The following is a 22698-nucleotide window of genomic DNA, read 5'->3' as shown; positions in this document are numbered from 1 at the left end:
ATTCCTTATTTCAAAAAGGTGATACCTAATACTAATATCTACAAAATGGCAATTATTTCCCCAGTCAAACTCTGACAATTTGGACATAAAACCCTGCCTATGTAACAAGTAGTCGTCATTTATTTTGCTATCATCAGAAAACCAACTACTAATAACCTCCTGATTTACTGTTTTGTTTGCTAGCTTTCAGCCAGTAAAACAGGAGAGATACATAAACCAATAAACTACAAGTCTCTGGAACATCAAAGATTGAAATATCAGGAGATGACCTTTTATGGAGAAACACCACCATAAGTTACAAGAAGGGTTCTGCCCCACAAAAGCAGGGTAACAAAGAGCTTAGACAGGTGAACCACTGTTCATCAAAGCATTATCTAGTGCCTGGAAACTTTCATCAGTCTTCTGGCTGAAGTTTCAGGGCACTGGTTTCCTTCTAATTGTGAAGTATGTCTAAGTTTTCCTCAAGAACCAATTTAATTTAGAAATAAGGCACAAGTCTATTCTCCCCAAGAGCAGCAAATAAACCCTGGCTGGATAGAGTCTTGCTAATTATTATTTTTTTTTTTTTTGCTAGCTGGGGTTTTAGTAAGTCAAGATGTAGTAATCAATTAATACAGGCAGTTCACAGATCCGTTAAATAAATTTAACCTCATGCCAAATCCTAAATTCTATATTCTCACTTCCAAAATTAAATATATAAGCCAGTCTCTTACAGCTTATATTTATATTTTTAAATGCTAGTCAGTATCTATAACATATCAACTAATAAAATAGTAATAAGGGAATTTCAGAAGAGAGGACAGGAGAGAGGTTCCTGAGGGAGCAGGGTTAAGAAAAATAGATAACTCTCAGAAATCAAGTGTTCATTACCAGCGATTCATCAGTCTTGTCAAAGCTGATATCCGATAAAATGGAACCAGATTCATCAATGGTTGACAGTCTAAATGAGTGAAACAGTAGTGTTAGAAACAAGACTGGAAAGTAAAATCCACCAACACCAGAACAAGTCACACTTGTCAGGTAACATCAGCAATTTCACAGTAGCATCTTCCCTGTGGAGATAACTACAAGCTCAAACCCTAGCTGTGGTGGGTTGCTTTTTATGGTTTTCATGGGGGACTATGTGCATGTGTGCAGGAGCACACATGCAGCACAGCTGCTATTTTCAGCTAAGGCCTTATAACAGAAGTTGAAAGTTACAGTCAGGGGTATGGGTGCTATTCCCTGCTGAGTCTGTACTACAGGCTACTAAAAATTCACAAGGCAGAAGAGTGAAGTTTAATTTGATCCCAATTGTGGTTGCTTTCTACAAGACAGAGTATTACCCAGCATTAGCTTTTTAAGAAATGAAGCCTGTACATCTTGTTAGTTATAAAGATTCCCCATAAAACAATCAGGCAACAAAATAAATATCTCTAAAAGAGTGCTGACCTTTCCCTACGTATTGTATTGGGGGTGTTAAATTGAAAGCCTGGTTGAGACTATTCTAAATAGCGATGCAGTGGAACCAAAATTATTGTCTGGTCTTGGCTCACAGAAGGCCCTTCTAAACCAGAAGAGCTACGAGAGCTCTCTAGAGAGTAAACACTGGAAGTACTGCTGAACTGCCACTTCCACCTTTAGGTTTCTTAGCAATGTGCAAGATTAGTTATTGATGTGCAATTCAGCATCAACATCAAATTTTACCCATGATGAAACATCCTAAGGAAAAATAAAAAAATAAAATATAGAGGGAGGCCTCTGCGCCTTTATTTCCCACACACCCTTCCTCCAAAGTCTTTTTCTGCTTTATTCAGCACACATTCCAGAAGCAGTATATCTAAGAGTTTAGATAACAAGAACTTATGACAGCTGTGTTGCTTATGATCAGATAACAACAGATGCAGTTCCCCCACCTTTTGTTCCCAGCATTGCCGCTGGATGGTTGGCCTCTGTTGAGAAAAGCCAGAGCTGATCTTTGCTCCTCGCTTAGTTGAATGCTGCCAGATGTGTCACACATGAGCATCTCTCGAATCAGCTGAATCTGTCTTTCCTACAGACCAAAGCAGAGTAAAACACCCTAACTAACCAGGGGAGAAAGCTTCACCTCAAATTTATGGGACAGGCAGACCAGAAGACATTAAAATACAGCATTATGCAAATGAGCCTTCAGGAAGGCTGCTACACCAATAGCATATTAATTCACATCAAGCCCAGGTTGTGTCTCCGATTTCTGACTGGTAAAATGAACTCCATCTAGAATAGTGGGGTTTCTGCTACAGGACTTTTGGATCAAACCGCTAATCCAAGAGAAGACAGTACTGCAAAATGAGAGTCCCAAAATAGATTTCACGTAGCAAAAACACTTTAGTGTCATCTAATTAGGACAATTATTGGCTTCTTCTACAGATCAAAGCAGCCACCCACCTTTCTAAATGGTGGAGCAAAATGCATTAAAATGGATATAAAGCTGTGATGCACTGGAACCAGACAATTTGAGCTGACTGAGGCATCTAACACTGTACCAAGATGAATTAGTCCCTCCTAGCAAAGGCTTGCCTTTGTACCATGACCCACCCTGGTACATCAGAATGATAGTGCTCTATGTTCTAGTGTTCACATTGGTTGAATACATCTATCCCTTTACCCTAAATTAAGAGCAGTTATGAAGGAAAGACTTAAGAGTTGTCCTGCCTATATCAATGACAAAGTACTAGCTATTGATATCTTATATGAGGATGTTCTAGGTAGCACTTATAATCAACAATGAGACAGATCAAATATGCTAGGATTTCTCTGCCTTTCCCCCTAATTTTAATTCTTTAAATTCTCATTTGAAATCTGTCTATTAAGTAAAAGTTTCAGGTCTAAAGGAGAAAAAATTTTTTTAATTTAAATTTCAGCCTATGAAGAATAGGATTCCTTGGCTGCAATTTCAGCTCCAATCATAGGCAAACGGCTTTTAGTTCTTTAATGCAGAAGAAGAAACTGGGTATATCTGGGCAAGTGGAAACATTATACGTTGATCTTCCCCCGTCCCCACTGTCACAGCTGTAGCATAAAAAACAATACACACCAGCTTTTCACAGTCAGCCTCAGCTCGCTGTCTCCGTTTGATCTCTACATCCACCTGATTGCGTGCATGCTTCAGCTTAACATCCAGAGCACTACGCTCAGTCTCTACTTTCATCAAAAGATCCTTGTATTTGCCCAGCTCGTGATCTGTTCTCTGCCACTTTTTACGGAAATCTTCAAAGTCCTTTGCCAACTGGATAAATTCTAAGAAAAGGGGGAAACTTTAATAATTCAAGCACCAAACAGAGTATAAATGCTCTAATAAATGAGTCCTCTGGTTAGTTTTACTCCAAATGCATAATTAAGGGACCAGCTGAACTATGGGCAAATCCATCTGAAAATAACCAGGAGTAGATCCTGGATATATGTTCATCACTCTGGATGAGAGCTTTGTGGGGAGCAATTCCTATTTCAATAGGCCAGTTACTTTTGGCTTAGCCAGTGGCATCTGCTATGGAATAAGTAAGTCATTAGTCACCTGGCTCCAGATGTAACACTAACAGTGAAAGCTCCTGAACAGAAGGCAATGAAAGGGGATACCTTTGGGGCAGCTGTCACCCACCAGGACAGTTACAGCTATAAAACAAAAACAGCCTCCTTTAGAGTCACGCATTGCTGCGCCAGAGAGGCGTTAAACAGCAAATTCAAATGTAACTGCTGTAATATGCTCCAGTAGATACAGATTAATATTACAGATGTCTAGGCCTACAATTGCATTCAGCTATATAATTATACAAATACTGATTTGAAAGTAAAGAGCCAATTTGCTTTTGCTGTTTAACACAGCCCTGAAGGGTATGTAAACATTCCAGTTGGAAAGACAGAGGAAGAGAAGATCATACTAGCTTTGGGTGAGTCACTGATAGAGGAACGTGGACTCTTTTCAAATGTCTGCAAAGAAAGTATCCCTTCTAAGGCAGCACCTCAAAGCATGATAACCCTGGTGGCATCCGTTCTTATCACCTGTTACTGGCAAAGACTATTCTATAATGCCTTACTATTCTAGTTAACCTCAATCTACCTCTAAGCTTCACTCCACCATCATCATGGAGGAACTTTCCAAGGTGTACATCTGCTGCAGGTTAAACGAACCCAGTTTACGGCTGAAACTAGGCCAAATTCACACAAAGCTAGCAGATTCTCAGGTAGTAAGGGCACTTTTCCCATTTGAATTTAACCTGAGAGCACAGAAATAATATAGTGCTTTTTTAAAGCAATTTTAATAATTTGACTAAATTTCAAACTTACAAATTAGGATAACAATTCGATCTAGAGAAACCAAGTCTGACACATAGGGAAACAGGTTTTTAGTAAACAATTGATTTTAGCAAAACAGGATATTATGACCTAGTTATCTTAGACAATGCAAATATCAAGAATCTCAAAAAATAAAATATATTATTACAAAATTCAAATAGTTTTAAATGATGTACTGGTTTAGTTAACAGTTTGGAACACATTACTAAGGGTTTTTTTCTCCTTAACTTAAACAAAAAGAAAACAAACAACATATCCTTTTGCAAATTTAACTATTTCAAAATTACAGATTCATAAGAAAAAATTAAAAACAAGAGCTGGTTCTTAGCCATGTTTACTCTCGTGATTCACCAAGCAATGCACTTATTATTTGTGTACTTCTCGATGTATGTGATACTTCCATTTTAAAGAATAAAGAACAGGAAACACACTTTTCAACTACACAGTCTAAAAACTTTCTAGCTCCACACTGTGGTCAATTAAATGTTTCTAAATATAGTGTTGCCTACACACTCCAATATTTACTGAATTGAAAAACAATTTTGAGAATGAAAAGATTTTCATTTGACCTAATTTTGCTGGCTTGCTTGTTCCTTAGGATACTCCTTGAAAAGTCTTATTAAATTGGGGTTTTAAATCCCATTCATCGTTAATTGGCATACGTTACAGGTCTAACTGAATTGGATAACAGAACTGAAACCAAATAAACTATCAGTTCATTTCAAGGAATGAGTTTCTATTTTAATAGTACAAATGGTTAAATTACTAGTTTAGTTTGTTAGACCAAAACCAGAGCATTTGCATACATGACTAAGATATTACTTTTATGTACAATTCTGTTATGAACTAATTGTGCTAGCATGGGTCAAAAAGGCGCTTCGGACCATAGACCAGGAAAAACTTTGATGTTGGAGATCAATAAACACAAATGGTATTTTTTTGGTCAGTGTGTGAATCACAATTCAATTTGGTACTAGCCTCTGTCATGAAGTATACATTCAAAAGGTTTATTAAATTCAAATTGTCTCTTTAAAAAAGTTATGTGTATATTAAATTACAAAATGCATCTATCAAAAAGGAGAAAGGAGAAGGGAAATTTCCTTAAAACAAATTAAGAATAACCTTAGATCCATTAAAAAAAAAATCAGGACTTGGTTCATAGTTCAGCAAAGAGATTAAAGCAGCTCCAGAAATCCTGTTTTTTTCAGCTCACTCCTGCTAGGGCCTTTGTACAGGCTCTTCCTTGTCTTTCTCACTACCCTCTAAGCTTCTTAAGGGCAAGGACCCTGTGTCTCTTCTGCTTTTTTATCCCTAGGGCCTTACACTCTACCCAGCACATAGTAGGCACTTAAATGTTCAATGAATGACTGAACAAAATTGCTGTTCAGATCAAATTTAAACTCCAGGCATCCAGGCCCACCTCACCAGTCTGATCAAACTTCCCATCACTACCCAATACCCTCTTTCTAGCTAAACCAATTTGTCCCTGCCCCAGGAAAGACCTGTGTTCATTTCTGTCTTCTCACTTAGGATCAAGCTATGCTCTCCAAATGGAATGCCCTACCTACTCTTTTTTTTTTTTTTTTTTTTTTTGGCTGTGCCACGCAGCTTATGGGATCTTAGTTCCCTGACCAGGGGTTGAACCCGGAACCACAGCAGTGAAAGCACTGAGTCTTAACCACTGGACCGCCAGGGAATTCCCCACTCTTCTTTATGTACCCATTTTTCTAGTCCCAACTGCTCTATGAATCCTTTCCTAATTTGTTTGCTCCATTTTTCTATACTTCACCAAAGCATATATTTTTATACTTGTATTATCTTCTGTTTCATGAGACAGAATCCTGTCTCTGAAAGTTAAATACCTTAATCTTCTTGAAGACAGGCACCATGTCACATACACTTTAGTATCACCTACTGCATATAGCATAGCACCAACCTAGTATGGTGTTGGCACACAATAGGCACCTGATAAATATTAAGTTATATTTATTCCTAATTTACACACCAACGTCAAAAAAGTTCAGGCGTCTCATGATAAAAATAGAAGATAAAAATCATGTAGACTGGGGAAAACAAAGATAAAATATCTAGGCTATTGAAGTCATTTTATTTGAATATTAACTTTCACTCTGATCTTTCGGTAACCTTGGACTTAGCTTTAAAAAAAAAACTATAACTATACAAAAAGGAGAAAGAGGAATGAAGTTATTATGATGAAAAGCAAGAGTAAGGAGTCAGGGGACACATAGGGATGGGAGGAATTCCTAGGATCTAAGAAGAGGACAGACTGGGGTGGCTGCAGAAAAGGAGATTCTAGAGTCTAGAAAACACTAAGCCACTTTAGTTCCTCAAAAGCCAACATTCCGGGACTTCCCTGGTGGTCCAGTGGTTAGGACTCCACACTCCCAATGCAGAGGGCCTGGGTTCGATCCCTGGTCAGGGAACTAGATCTCACATGCTGCATGCAACTAAGAGCCCACATGCCGCAACTAAGACCTGGCAGAGCCAAATTAAAAAAAAAAAAAAAAAAGCCAACATTCCAAGTTAGGGATTTGGAGAGGGGACAAAACGTACCTCTGGGCTTCCCTGGTGGCGCAGTGGTTAAGAATCCGCCTGCCAATGCAGGGGACACCGGTTCAAGCCCTGGTCCGGGAAGTTCCCACATGCCGTGGAGCAACGAAGCCCATGCTCCACAACTACTGAGCCTGTGCTCTAGAGCCCACGAGCCCCAACTACTGAGCCCGTGTGCTACAACTACTGAAGCCCGCATGCCTAGAGCCCATGCTCCGCAACAAAGAGAAGCCACCACAATGAGAAGCCCGCACACTGCAACAAAGAGTAGCCCCCGCTCGCCACAACTAGAGAAAGGCCGCGCGCAGCAACGAAGACCCAACGCAGCCAAAAATAAATAAATAAAATTAATTAATTAATTAAAAAAAAAACCCAACGTACCTCTATTTTATAACAGAAATCAAGGGAAGATAGAAATTTGCTTATAAAATAAAGGTTCCTGTAAAAGTAAATATCTTGTATTTTGGGTGGCATAATTATTTCAAAAGGTATTTTCACAACTAGTATCTCATTTATCTCGAAATCCTCATGGCAAAATTCCTTTTTTACAGATGGAGAAACAGACACAGAAATAACAGTTAAAAGCCAGCACTAGTTACTAATACTCCAAACCTCAGGTTCCTCCCTCTGACCCCAAATACTATCAGCTGCCTCCTCCTAGAGATCTTATCACAATCTCTTCCACCCATTTCTCCTTATTTCCATCTTCACAATCACCACTCCAGTTGGGGCTCCCCAATGCCTCTTTCCTGAGCAATGGCAACCATGTCCTAATCAACCTCCCAGCCTCCACTTCTGATGCAGCCTCCACCTCTGCCAGGGTAACCTTCTAAAAGCACTGCTCTGATTAAACCACTTCCCCTTACTCTTATTCCCCGCACACTCCACACCCTCTTGTCTCCACTCAGGTGGCTGCCCAGACCCTAAATGCCCTCTTTCATGTCTGTCTGTTGGGATCCTACCCTATACCTAATCTAAGGCTCAACTCAAACCCTACTTTTTTCCATAAAGCCATTATTTGCTGAGTGAACCTGAATTTTAAGATCTCTTATTCTATACTCCTCCCCACTAGACTCCAAAGGAATCCATCTTCTGAGATGATGTGACCTCAAAGAGAAGCCTAATTAGTATGCCATCATGGTTACTGAGTTGGTACCAGATGATAGGGTCATGCAACAGCTATTAGAGAGAGAAAATAGAATATTGTTTTGAAAGGCCTGTAAGTAGATGAGAGCTATCAAATCAAAAACATGAATCAAATTAAAGAAAATATTGAATGGCACAAGCAAGACACCATACTAAGTACTATGGAGATTGTTTTTTTCTTTTTGTTTAAGTTTAAGACACAGTTCTTACATTACTTTTCTACCAATGAGACTGACTTAACAGCAACACCCGCTAAATTAGGTATACATGAAAACCTGAAATAGGAGAGCATGGTAACACAAAGAAAAGCTGGTAAAGAAAAATTCCCTTACATCACTTAGGTCAGTGCTATCAGCCCCACCTTTCTTTCTCACTAATCTACTTCCCAGAAGACTACTGTGTCACCACCTCCTTTTTCTTCCTAGCTCTCCACCCAACCTCAACCCTTTATTACTAAGCATCAAATAGGTAGATGAAAGCAGATGAACTGTCCCTCCTTCAAAACGAAACTGTCATTTTTCTCCTCTTCAATTGAAAATGTTTTATAGAACACAGGGAAAACCCAGGATAAAAAATGTAGACAACTACTACTCTAAAGAAAAAAGGCAACATCCTTAGAAATTCAGTAGATTTTGCCCAGTTCGTGATAAGAAAATGAAACTGACAACTAATGCCAACTATTTAGTGAAAAGAGAACCTTGATAATGAAAAAAGTCCGGGTAAAACCCATTTAAAAACAACTACAGAAAAATAAGTGACCATTTAGAATGAGTGTCCATTAAGCTTTGACCATAGATAAATGACCATCATTTTCTTTTTAGATAACTCAAATGAAAAACAATTTTAGGATTGGAATACACTTTGGCTTTGCAGAAAACCCAAATCTGAAATCTGTTTTTTCTCTTCACACAGGCCAGCTCAGAATGACTTACGGAGTTCATTTCCTTCACTGAGAATCTCCATCCGGCGTGCAAGCTGCTCAAACAGATTCCGCATATTCAGCATCATAGTTTCCATCTTTCTGCCAAGAAATCAAATATACATTAGGGGTCCTGCCACCTCCCCCAGACAAAAGATTCAGAAGCAATCCAGTACAGTGATCAGTGACTAACATCTGGACTCTTCCATGTGTAGCTACCAGTACGAGAATCTCGAGCTAACAACTGATGTTTCATGTAATCCTTATTAAAAAACAAAGTTGGAATGTTTAAGACTCATTTGAAAATTACAAACGCATTTCAGTCCCCTGAATATAACACCCCTTCCGGCCTACTTCTTTTCCTCCACTCTGTAATCACTCTGGAGCTGAGAAGCAATTAGGGACAAGTATGTCAGTTGATTACTAGGTGACCAACGACTTAGTCAAGCCTATCAATATAACATTTTTGCCACTTTAATCCTGCTGCACTTTGGAGACCTTCAATGTAAATTAAAAGGTTTATTTTTGATTTCATCTTTAGCTAGTACCCCTGTTGCAACTGCCTTTTAACACGCAGGACATGGTCAGCACATTTCCTACCAACAGCGCAGATGACGTCACACAAGTGATTAAGTGGGGAAATTGCCAGCTCAGCAGCTCAAGAATTATTTCTGTAATGCAGGGCTCTCTGCTGGACTGCGTGCAGGGACTATGTCTAATAAATTTATACTAAGTATAGGCAAAGGATTATGTTGTACCATATTCTGGCATCAAGGAGACAATACACCACCTTCACAGTTAGAAGGGCAAAGGAAAAATCATTTGCTACTGTGTTCTGTAATAGTGAATTTCAGGCTTCATATTTCCCCCCGCAAAGACTTGCTGATATTACATTAAAAATGGTGTCCTTACAGGCAGTTCTATTCCAAATAGACTTTAACTGGGAACACTTTGAGGAACTAAGATCTTCAAGAAAGAAAAAAATCAGTGGAATGTTATGAAAATTATCAAGGAAATGAAATTAAAAAGTCAAATTTCATTTGAAAATTGAATGTCCTCAGAAACACCATTAAAGGATTCTTCTTATGTTTCTCCTAATCACCCCTTCAACATTCTAGTCCAGGCCCTTTTTTCATGCATCTAAATAAAATTTTAAGAACTCTTTTACGAAGGTTTAGTGATTTTACAATGTTTGTAAGATTGTACCATAAGCTATGAGGGCAAGAAAGGGCAGAAAAAACACAAAGGAAAAAGGAATATATAAACGTAAAGATATTTTCTATTAAATGCTACAGATTTATTCATTTGTACTTGTATGATGGTTGCTCTAATAGCAAAAAAGCTTTCAATTCCAAGCTTGGATGCAATATATACATGAATCAGGGCTGGAAACCAAGATTTTCAAATGGCAATGTGTCTGTTCCAAGCTACATAATCACAGCAAGCTGCTAAGCAACCAGACCAACAAATTTATTACAAAGCTCTTCCTCTAAACTAAGAACAAAACTAAAAGAATAGCATTAAAACTGGTAGGAAGAGATGTGGAAGTCATGGAGATGCCCATGGGTTTTAAAAATATGACAAAAAAGGCAAATACTTCTAAGTGCTACAGGACAGAAAACAGGGGCAGGGCATTCAGTAGCCTATTCAAATGATGATTTCCTTTGGCTCCCAATAAAAATGAAAGACAGTGATCAGTTTTGTTTTTGTTTTTTTTTAAACATTTATTGCATCCAGCGTATTTTTTGGGGGCCGCACCTCGCAGCATGCAGCATCTTAGTTCCCCAACCAGGGATTGAACCCGAGCCCCCTGCAGTGGAAGCGCGGTGTCCTAACCACTGGACCACCAGGGAATTCCCAGTGATCAATTGTTTTATTTTTATTTTTTATTTTTTTGGCTGTGTTGGGCCTTTGTTGCTGTGTGCGGGCTTTCTCTAGTTGTGGCCAGTGGGGGCTACTCATGTGGTGCGTGGGCTTCTTATTGTAGTGGCTTCTCTTGTTGTGGAGCACGGGCTCTAGGCACGTGGGCTTCAGTAGGTGTGGCACATGGGCTCAGTAGTTGTGGCTCTCAGGCTCTAGAGTGCAGGCTCAGTGGTTGTGGCGCATGGGCTTAGTTGCTCTGTGGCACGTGGGATCTTCCCGGACCAGGGCTCGAACCCGTGGCCCCTGCAGTGGCAGGCAGATTCTTAACCACTGAGCCACCAGGCAAGTCCCCCCAGTGATCAGTTTTAATATGGGGTATTATTGGTTTCTATCATCTCTGCACTCATCTGTATATTCTGAAACTATAAGACAGTGAGCTCAGTACATAGGAAAACTTCTATCTGTCCAGGAATGCAGAAAAGGAAAATGCGACAGTGCAACTAGGGTATTGAAAACTGGTTATTTAAAAAAAAAAGAAAGAAGGGACTTCCCTGATGGCGCAGCGGTTGAGAACCCGCCTGCCAATGCAGGGGACATGGGTTCGAGCCCTGGTCCAGGTAGATCCCACGTGCCGCAGAGCAGCTAAGCCTGTGCGCCACGACTGCTGAGCCTGCGCTCTGGAGCCCGCAAGCCACAGCTGCTGAGGCCCGCACGCGCCTGGAGCCCGTGCTCGGCAACAGGAGAAGCCACCGCAATGAGAAGCCCGCGCACCGCAGCAGGAGTGGCCCCCGCTCGCGGCAGCTGGAGGGGCTGCGCGCAGCAACAGAGACCCAACGCAGCCAAAATATATAAATAAATAAATAAATAAATAAATAAATAAATGGCACTACCCTTAAACACACACCCACACAAAATTCAGAGGGTTTTTATGTCTTAAATGACAATACAACAACCTGATTCCTTGTCTCCTTTAAGAGAAATCCCTCATTTTCTCAAGTTCCTCTATTCTTCTTTTCTATTTTCTTTGTGCATACCACTCCCTACAGTGAGTGCTGTGGAGAGGTACTTTCTTGAAAATACAACCTGATTCCTGAAAAGACTACAGACACAGAGTACCTACCTGTGGACATCTCACCATAGTAACTATTATCTCATAGAACTACCTCGATCTACACTGTTCTCCTATCATGATGCCTAGTACCTAGGAGATAGCTGTTTGACTAAACATATCAAACTATCCCACTTTAGTCATTACATCTCTACAGACAACTCATCCATTTCTCTCTCCAGCCTTCAGCTCTCTCCTAAGTCAATCTTGTAACTCTCAATTTGTTTCGGATGCCCTGGATGTTGAGCTCGATTTTGAGACATCATTCTATCCTTCCCCCACACATGTCATCAACTACTCTACCCAATGACCTACCCTACTCCCTCTCCTACCGACACCCAACTTTGATTTCCTTATTTTTATCATTCTCCCAGTCACTCAGTTCCAAACCTCAGAGTCACCTTAAGTTACTCCCTTTCCTACAAGTATAATCACCAAACTCTGTGGATTCTTCTCTCATGTGTGTTATACCCAGCCCGTCATCACTTGCAGGTCATTAACACTCACTTCAACTGGCCTCCCTGGCCCCAGCCTTTCCCCAACGACTTTGCTCAATTGGCACTCAGACACCTTATACTCTAATTTAACTTTACCATGTTTCTATCCTATGTCCCAGCTAAACTGTAGATTTGAGAGGAGAAACCTTACATTTTGCACCACTGTATTGCACAAAGACTCAGTATTTTTAAAAAATACTTGATAAATCGAAGTCAGAGAACAAACACATGAACGAACACACACACACACACACACACAAACACACACGCCCCCCCCCCCCATGATTCTACTGTCAAAAGGATTTCCATTGTACCTGAACATTAATGTTTAATATAGATGAAAACAGAACAGTTAAAAGAAAGGTGAGGGGGCAGAAGCCCTAGGATAAAATTTTAGTTACTCTATTTACCCGTCGTATAACCTTGCATAAGTCACTTAAATTCTGAGACACATCTATAAATGGGAACGATAATACTTGTCCTATTTACCTCACAGAATGTTACAAATTAATGCAGGTAAAAGTTTTATACCGTATAAATTGAAACTCATTATAAGAATATAGGGTATTGGACTTCCCTGGTGGCGCAGTGGTTAAGAATCCGCCTGCCAATACAGGGAACACAGGTTCGAGCCCTGGTCCAGGAAGATCCCACATGCCGCGGAGCAACTAAGCCCGTGTGTCACAACTACTGAAGCCTGCGCTCTAGAACCCACAAGCCACAACTAGTGAGCCTGCGCGCCTAGAGCCCGTGCTCCGCAACAAGAGAAGCCACCGCAATGAAAAGCCTGCGCACCACAACGAAGAGTAGCCCCCGCTCACCACAACTAGAGAAAACCTGTGCACAGCAACGAAGACCCAACGCAGCCAAAATAAATAAATAAATTAATTAATTAATTTTAAAAAAGAATGTAGGGTATTATAGTGGGTATAAATTTTTTGCTTTTGTTTTGGTCTGATTGTTGTTATTTACATCCTAGAACAGTGATTACCAAATCATAGCTGGAACCCAGATCAAAAAGAAGGGAGGAGATAGCAAAACTTGACCTGGTCTAGGCTCTTAAACAAGCTCTTCTACATGAGGCTCATAGCATCTGAGAAGAGTTAATTTTTCCTCTAACACAGATTTACTTTGGGCAATCCAACAACAGCACTAGAAAATATAATCCTCTTCTCTTTATATGCTAAGGGACCATGTACTTTTATTAATGTGCTACAGAAGTGACTCTCAGGAATTATTTATAGATGCCAAAAATATCTTTCTGTATCAGTACTAACTCTGATATCTCAGCCAAATTGTAGCTTGAAAAGCTAAAATTTACTCATCCTATTCAATGTCAATTGAAAATGGCCTTAATTTTCCTGCTGGGTCACATATTTACCCTCATGAATACTTCTTTATTTCCCCCCCTTTATTATTTAGCTCATAGCTAGGAGATACACTAATGTGAAAGGAAACAAAAACAAAGTCATATTGCAGTACATTGCTTTGCAGCTGTAAAACAGATGTCACTTTTTCACTACAGAGGCGGCTGCCTTTCGGGAAAGCTGAAATGATCCTTGTGTGTAGCAAGGAAATCAGTTTGTTGAGTGCTTTAAACAAAAAAGTGCTAGAGAATCTCAGCTGTTATTGATGAGAAGCCCCAGAGGTGGAGAAGTCACTGTGTTACAGATTCCCAATCTGTGAGTATCCCTAAGGGAGCAATTTGGCATCACCAGGAAAGAGTCTCAGCTTGATGTGATTGCTTTCAGTCCCCAATTTAATTTCAATCACCCAGCCAAGAGAACAGAGATCATCCTTCAGAATAACAGACTATTACAGATCTTACTGCAGAGTATCCTGGGAAAAGTCTCTAGCCTCTTCTTCCTCCCCTTACAAACAACATTATTAAGAGACCTATACATCAGGTTTTAGATGCATTGAGGGTGTTAAATACTGTCACACAAAGCAGTGCGTTTTTCAGGGACGAGTTTTAATGAAAAGCATTCTCACAAACATTACTAAATCTGGAGAGTCCCAAGAAATCAACAATACAGGTTCTCTGTTCTCTGCTGTCAAGAAAAAACATTCCCTAAGACTGTCTCAATACTACAAGATTCTTTCAAATGAAAGCATTTCGGAATAATTCTTTTTCCCAAATGTCCAGCTTCTGCTTCACCATATCAAAGCCTCTATTCAACTGGCAGGCAGAAGGAACATCTTGAAACCGAATGTTCTCATGAGCAAGTCAATTGCAGAAAGAGTAAATAGAACATCCTCAGTCCAACATGAATGAAGATTAAAGTACAGAATGGGAGGGAATTCCCCGGCTGTCCAGTGGTTAGGGCTCGGCACTTTCACTGCCAAGGGCCCGGTTCGATCCCTGGTGGGGGAACTAAAATCCCGCAAGCCCCTGCAGCATGGCCCAAAAAACAAAATGAAACAAAACAAAAAAACGGAATAAGACAAGTTGAATTACTATTTTTCAGCAAATGATTACCAGTTCGTTATACTAAGTTCTCTTCTTATTTTTTCTTCTGTGAATTCCTTCCATTCCAAACTGTTCCTTTCCTCAGGGTCTAGTATAAGTCTTACCAACTCACTAAAGCATTCCCTAACCATTTTAGTCCAAAATAACCTCTTTATTATCTATAACACTCATTTGGCAGATATAAAACACTGCCTCATACTGTTAATTTTCTATGTTCAAAAAAAAAGGACATCCCTGGTGGTCCAGTGGTTAAGACTCCGGGCTTCTACTGCAAAGGGTGAGGGTTCGATCCCTGGCAGGGGAACTATGATCCCCGCATGCTGCAAGGTGCGGCCAAAAATTTTAAAAAAAGAAAAAAAAAAAAGTTTTTTAATGGTGAAACTAAAACCTCACCACCCTAAACAACTATATATGCACCTCCCTATCTAATCTTTGCCCATTATGCACTCATATTTCATCAAGTTGCAATCATAGATTTATACATAATTTTGTGTTTTACTTTTTTTATATCATGTTTCCATTAAGTTACAAAAAGTTCATGAACATTTATTTAACTGTTCTCTTCCTTGGACATTTAGGTAATTTCGTTTTTCTGTTACATCTACTTAGAACCTCTCACATGGTCACTCCTTCATTTCCTTCAGGTATTTATTCAAATGTCATTGCCTCTTACAGATGGCCAATAGGCACATGGAAAGATGCTCAACATCGCTAATTATTAGAGAAATGCAAATCAAAACTACAATGAGGTACCACCTCACACAAGTCAGAATGGCCATCATTAAAAAGTCTGCAAATAACAAATGCTAGAGAGGGTGTGGAGAAAAGGGAACCCTCCTACACTGTTGGTGGGAATGTAAACTGGTGTAGCCACTATGGAAAACAGTATGGAGGTTCCTTAAAAGACTAAAAATAGAGCTACCATATGATCCTGCAATCCCACTCCTGGGCATATATGTGGAGAAAACTATGATTTGAAAAGATACATGCACCGCAGTGTTCACAGCAGCACTATTTACAATAGCCAAGACGTGGAAACAACCTAAATTTCCATTGACAGATGAATGGATAAAGAAGATGTGGTGTATATATACACAAATAGAATACTACTCAGCCATAAAAAAGAATGAAACAATGCCATCTGCAGCAACACAGATGGACCTAGAGATTATAAGTGAAGTAAGTCAGAAAGAGAAAAGACAAATACCATATGATATCATTTATATGTGGAATCTAAAATATGGCACAAATGAACTTATTTACAAAACAGAAACTGACTTAGACACAGAAAACAAACTTATGGTTACCAAAGGGGAAAGGGGGTGGCATAAATTAGGAGTTTGGGATTAGCAGAATCAAACTATTATATATAAAATAGATAAAGCAACAAGGTCCTACTGTATAGCACAGGGAACTAGATTCAGTAAACTATAATGGAGAAGAGTACGAAAAACAATATATATATATATATAAAACTGAATCACTTTGCTGTACACCAGAAACTAATACAACATTGTAAATCAACTACACTTCAATTTTTAAAAAAGTCATTGTCTCATTCTTTTTTTTTTTTTTTTAATTTTATTTATTTTATTTATTTATTTTTGGCTGTGTTGGGTCTTCGTTACTGTGCATGGGCTTTCTCTAGTTGTGTCGACGGGCTTCTCATTGCGGTGGCTTCTCTTGTTGTGGAGGACGGGCTCTAGGCATGCAGGCTTCAGTAGTTGTGAAACGCGGGCTCAGTAGCTGTGGCTTGCGGGCCCTAGAGCGCAGGCTCAGTAGTTGTAGCGCCCGGGCTTAGCTGCTCTGCAGCATGTGGGATCTTCCCAGACCAGGTCTCGAACCCGTGTCCCCTGCACTGGCAGGCGGATTCTTAACCGCTGCGCCACCAGGGAAGCCCATTGTCTCATTCTTAACCACACTATTTTAAACTGCATCTTTCCCCCCAACACTTCTCTGCTTTATTTTGCTCAAAAGCACTCATCTCCATCTAACATACTTATATATTAACTTACTTATTTTGTTTATTGTCTGTCTCCCCAATAGTTTAAGTTCCAATAAGGCAGAGATTTTTGTTTGTTCATCGCTGAGCCCCTGGTGCCTAGAACAGTGCCTGACACTTGGCAAATGATTACTAAATATTCACCGAATAAATAAATTGAACATCACCGAGGACAGTGTTTTTCTTCAGGTGGCCGTGTGCCTTAAAATGGATTTCCAAGGCTGGGATTACCAAGTCAGAGGGTAAAAACCTCTTATGACTCTTGATAAACAGTGCCAAAATATTTTCTAAAAGGGCCGTACTAATGCACAGTACTCTCAACAGTGTAAAGGCCTACTAAAGGTAACACAATCTGTTACCTTTCTAAGTTCTATTAACCCAAATAAACTGCAAGCTCCTTTAAAGCCAAGTAAGATTGTCTTGTACTTACATTTTGCACTTAATAAGTACCTGTTGAATGATTAAGCTATAGGAAAAGCGTCTTCTCTAAACACTTTCAATAACTCGAAAAGTTCACCTTCCACATTGAAGAGTATGATGACGTTTCTTTAAATAAAAAAAAAAAAAAGCTTATCTTCCCACCCACCTCACGTTCCTATGCACACCCTCTGTCGAGGAATGAAATCCTGAAGAGGGATGTACGTGAAATGGCCTCGTTGTTACTAAGGCTGGGATTTAGGACGGGAAGGGCAAGATGTCATTGCCTACCTAGACACACACAGCCCACTAGGGAGAGGGGCTCCACTCGGAGCCGCGCCGACCTCTCAAACACCAGGGCTTTTCCCTTCGAAAAAGTCTTGTTCCTCTGTGGAGAACGGGGGTGTTAGCCCACCCACTCCCTAACTCTGTCTTTAAGTGAGAGACCCTTCTTTGGGGTGGCTCCTGCCCTGTTCAAGCCACCATCTCAAAAAGACGCCCCCGGCTTTCCACAAAACACGACGCCAAGAAAGAAGCCAAAAAAAAAAAAAAAAAGAAAGAAAGAAGCCACCCACTTCCCAGCCACCGCCCCCTCAGGCCGCCCGCGCCCCCGGCCCATGGAGAGCCTTCAAAGGAGGGGCTGTAGGTGCCGGCCTCCACCACGACCCGCGAGGAGGCCACGGCTCACAACCGCGGACGCCTGCCTCCCACCACAAACCCAGCGCCAGACGCACCTTTTCTCGCAACTCCCAGCACCCACTTGGCCGGGTCCCCCGGGCCCCACCTGGGCGGCCTTCCACTTCCCTCCGCGCCTCACCCAACGGCAGAGAAGCCCTTCGCCGCCAGCTCGTGTTTGAAATCCGGCACCAACCAATCACAGAGAAATTTATTCCTCCCGCGCTGACCCCTACGCTGCGACGCACGCGTCGGGGACACGGAGGGGGGCGGGGACAAGGCTGGGCATGCGCGTTCTGATAGAGCGAAGAAGCCAAAGGCAGCCATCTTGACTAAGGTCAACCGTTTTTTGTTTTTTGTTGTTGTTTCCCCCTTCCCCCCACACCCTCCGGAGCCCTTTCCTGAAGCCATTCACGATACCATGTTGACTAAGGGCAAGTGATACTTCTTGAGTGCAAATTATTCTTGGCCTTACTGTTTTCTCCAGACTGGGAAATAGGACTTTTGGAAACTGTTAACTGAACAGTGTGTCATCTCTCGATTGAATAGGAAGAATTCCGGAAGGAGCTAGAACAGCAGTCATTTACAACCATATATGCTGAGCTGTACACTGCCTTCATTCATTCCTGCATTCCAGGTTTTCATTTGACACACATTTATGAAGTGCACCAAATTTGTAACAAGGACTCTCCTAGGAACTGGAAAAATAAAGATGACATGATATCTGCTTTCCAGTAGCTACACATCGGGAAAACAAAAATAAATATAAAATGAAAGCGCCATGATTTCATTTAATAAACGTTCATTTAGAACTTGGCATTGCGCTAACACGGGGCTTTCATACTTTCTTTTAATCCAAATCCACAGTGAGAAACAGATTTTACATTACAACCACCTAGTACAGAACTCTGCTTATCCTTACTCCATGAATGTATTCTGAACTATTTTTTTCCTATTCTCTTACCACCACCCCTGCCATGTTGGTTGTCCCTACCTCACTGAATTTATTAATGATTAGCTACCTGCAACTTGAAAAAAATACTGGCTAATGCATGCAAGAAGCAGTGCGGTTTAAGGGGAAGATCACAGGTTTTATAACCAGAAAACTTGACTCCATTTAAACAAATACCATGGAGCACTTTTGTGCCTCCGCATACTGCTGAACCAGCTGCATCATCACTTTTTAACCCTTCTGTACTTCACTTCCTCCAACTATAAAACAGAAATAACAGTATCAACCCTATCTCACAGGCTTATTCCTAGATCAAACAGGAGAGTATGTGGAACACTATCAAAGTTTACACTTTGTAAACTGTAATAAAGATTTTTCTTATTATTAGGAAAGAGATGAAGAAATATTAACTGTACATATATTGTCCCATTTAATCCTTCCCACAACCCTTCAAGGTCAGGAGCACTCATTTAGGTGATTGCATTAGCCTGTGCCTCCTTACACCTATAATACAGTTAAACATATACAAGGACAGAATATGTGTAAAGTGCTTTAGAAGCACAGATGAGGAAGCAATTAATCCTATCAGGGGAGCGGGAGTGTTAGAAAAGCCTACAGAGACTTGTTATCTGAGCTTGGACTTGAAGTATGAATAGGAATTTACCTGATAGAAAGGGGAGGCAATTTCTGCCAATGTGACCTCTCAGAAATGAGTCACATGTATATATAATACACAAGCAAAGGATTTGTGAAGGTTTAGTGCTGTGAAGGAATATTTACCTTAACATGCAGGTAACTTTGGGGGTTCAGTGGGTGTGACACCTCTTGTGCAGCTTGGGCCTGAGGAGGGGAAGAAGCTAGCAAAGAATGACCAGACTAGGAAAGGATGGGACTTTATCCTGTAATTGACACAATGACAGGACAATGGGGCCTGGGTTGACTCCGACTATGTTTGCATTTTACATAGGTCATACCCGCAAATGGCATGGAGGATTGTCTGGAGAGGGGAAAATCTGAAGGTAGAAAGACTCTTGCTTCATTGTTAGGGAGAGGACCTGAGCTGAATTAGGCCAGTGGCAGCGGGGATGGAAAGGAGGGGACGGGTGGGAAAGACATTCATGAAATGAAATGAATTTATTAAATGATTGGATCTAGGGGTTGAGGGAGAGAAGGGGGTGTAAAATGACTCAGCTTTCTCCCTCTCCCTTTCACCCCTTATCCAATTACTTAGCACAGCTCTTAAGTATCTCTTGTATGTACCCACTTTACTTCTTCCTACCTTCACCACCCTAATCCAATTCAGTGGTCCAAGCCATCAGTGAATCTGTTTACCCCTCACTTGCATTCTTTACACCCTGAATGATCTTTTTTTTTAATTTTAATTTTTTAATATTTATTTATTTGTTTGGTTGCGTGGGTCTTAGTTGTGGCATGCATGTGGGATCTAGTTCCCTGACCAGGGATTGAACCCGAGCCCCCTGCATTGGGAGCGAGGAGTCTTACCCACTGTGCCACCAGGGAAGTCCCCTGAATGATCTTTTAAAAATGCAATTCTAATCATGCCTCTCTTTTGTTTAAAACCATTAATGACTTCAACTTCCTCCTCAATAAAGACCAAAATCCTTAATAAGGCTCTCCTAACCTGGCCCTGGCTTGCCCCTAGAGCTGCACTTCCTGACCCTCTGGCGTTTGCAGTTCCTCTTCCCCACCCTTACAGCCTCTTTACCTGGCTAAATTCTACTCAGCCTTTTGGGCAGCTGAGATGTTTTCTGCCTTGCTCAGGGAGGTCTCTGAGGCCTAGAGCCATGCCTTTGCTACAAGCTTCCCCATCATCCTCTTCCTCCGCTGTCACACGTCAGCTCATCTGTTTCATCTTCCTGGTTCTTCTAGTCACCAGCTATATGGCCTTTCAGAAGTCATCTGTGCCTTTGCTCACTCGTCTACAAATGTAAACCATAATAATACCTATTTCATAGAGTTGTTGAGAGGAATAAGTGAGATATCCATGTAAAGCAGTTGGCACACAGGACTTCCCTGGTGGCGCAGTGGTTAAGAATCCGCCTGCCAATGCAGGGGACACGGGTTCGAGCCCTGGTCCGGGAAGATCCCACATGCCGCAGAGCAACTAAGCCCGTGCACCACAACTACTGAGCCTGCGCTCTAGAGCCCGCGAGCCACAACTACTAAGCCCACGCACCACAACTGTTGAAGCCCATGCGCCTAGAGCCTGTGCTCTGCCACAAGAGAAGCCTGACCACAACGAGAAGCCCAAGCACCACAAGGAAGAGTAGCCCACACTCCCAGCAACTAGAGAAAACCGGCGGGCGGCAACAAAGACCCAAATGCAGCCAAAAATAGGTTTAAAAAAAAGAGTTCGCACAGTTCCTGGCACAGAGTAAGTGCTCCGTAAATATTCCTGATTTTCCCTACTAGACTGTAAACTTCCAGAGAACAGAGATGGTACTCCTCTCATTTACTGCTATAATCTCTTGATTTTGCAGCTCCAATAAACAGTCCTTTGGATGAGCGGAGGTGAGTTCAACAGGATGGTGGAAGCATTCCACGCCATCACCCAAATTCTGTCCCAAATGATGGATGAGGGTTGGTGACACTGCCCCCCCCAATTCCTCCCTCCACCCAAAGCACCACCACACCCCTCCCATTCCACTCAACCCCCTTCCCTACTGCACCAGCCCGGTGAGAAGAAAGCACAGGAAAGGTGAGGGTGTGTGGGAGGGCGGGGCGGGGGTGTCTTAAACCTCTTTCTTCCCAAATTATAGTTGTCTGGGTAGAGAGGCATCCTGGGGCTGCACCTGTAACGGAAAAAGCATGAGAACTGATGCCAGAAAGCATGGATTCGATTCCAGCTCGGCCACCTATTAGACGAGAGATGTTGGCCTGGTTTTTTAATCCCTCGCATTGGGAGAGCCCCACGCACCGGATGGTTCGGAGGTGCCAGCGAGATAACGATTGTAAACGGGCCTCTGTCGGCTGGAACGCGCCGTCGGAGGATGCGTTAGCACCGCTGCGCCCGCCCTCGCTGCCCTCACCCCACTCCGGCGCGCGGGAGCAGCTAATGGGATTTATGCTAATGCGAGGACGCGGATGACCGGCCGAGCGCGCCGCCCCGCCGCCACCCGCGCCCCACCTCTCGCCCGGCGGGCCGCCTGCCCAGAAATCGCGACCTGGGAACGGGCACCGTCGGTCGCTGGGCAGTGGGGGGCCTGGCGGGGCGGGGCGAGACTGGGCCCGTGGCGGCGGGCCGTCTAGTCGCCGCCCAGTGTTTGTCTTCATCCTCTCTCCCCTTCTCGGTTTTTATCTCCCAGTTCCTTCTCATTTGCTCTCCATCTCTAGAGGTCTTACTCCCTACCTCCATTCGAGAATTACTGTTCCCTCCGTCAGTTACACCAGGACGTCTGGAGCACTTCCGCGTTCCAGGCAGTGCGCTCCGCACCCGCGTGGGGTGGGGTACAAGCGGCGCAGAGTGCGGAGGTGGGGACTGTGTTCTGGGGGTTCGGGGGAGGCAAGCCCATTTCTGGCTGGGAATCAGGGAGGAAGAGGCGTCTGAGCCGAGCTTTGAGGGACAGACAGGATCCCAACGGGGAGGGGAGTGGGAAGTGAAGTAGTCAGAAGGGTTAAGAGAAAAATGGAGGGGACTTCCTTGGTGGTGCCGTGGTTGGGAGTCCGCCTGCCAATGCAGGGGACACAGGTTCGAGCCCTGGTCCAGGAGGGTCCCACGTGCCCCGGAGCAACTAAGCCAGTGGGCC

At 42.1% G+C, this 22698-nt stretch overlaps 1 protein-coding gene across 5 annotated transcripts in view; it reads right to left on the bottom strand.

Moving 5' to 3' along the window:
* Positions 1-22340, bottom strand: part of RACGAP1 (Rac GTPase activating protein 1) — a 32882-nt gene extending 10542 nt beyond the window's left edge. The window contains exons 1-5 of one of the 5 annotated variants that reach the window (XM_061204359.1): positions 22302-22340; positions 8961-9049; positions 3056-3258; positions 1896-2032; positions 871-940 (exon numbers count right to left, since the gene is read on the bottom strand). In XM_061204359.1, the coding sequence (XP_061060342.1) occupies positions 871-940; positions 1896-2032; positions 3056-3258; positions 8961-9045 (495 nt within the window). In that variant the 5' untranslated portion in view covers positions 9046-9049; positions 22302-22340. Of the gene's footprint in view, positions 1-870; positions 941-1895; positions 2033-3055; positions 3259-8960; positions 9050-9301; positions 9357-18038; positions 18189-21869; positions 21890-22301 lie in introns of those variants that run through there. The other 4 variants (XM_061204361.1, XM_061204356.1, XM_061204358.1 and 1 more) reach the window with 4 other exon arrangements.
* Positions 22341-22698: the final 358 nt, after the last annotated feature.

The sequence above is a fragment of the Eubalaena glacialis genome, chromosome 11 (genome assembly GCF_028564815.1).
Source record: "Eubalaena glacialis isolate mEubGla1 chromosome 11, mEubGla1.1.hap2.+ XY, whole genome shotgun sequence".
NCBI classification, from domain to species: Eukaryota; Metazoa; Chordata; class Mammalia; order Artiodactyla; family Balaenidae; genus Eubalaena; species Eubalaena glacialis.
Note: the sequence above shows the minus strand (reverse complement) of the source record. Positions and strands in the feature narration are given on the sequence as shown.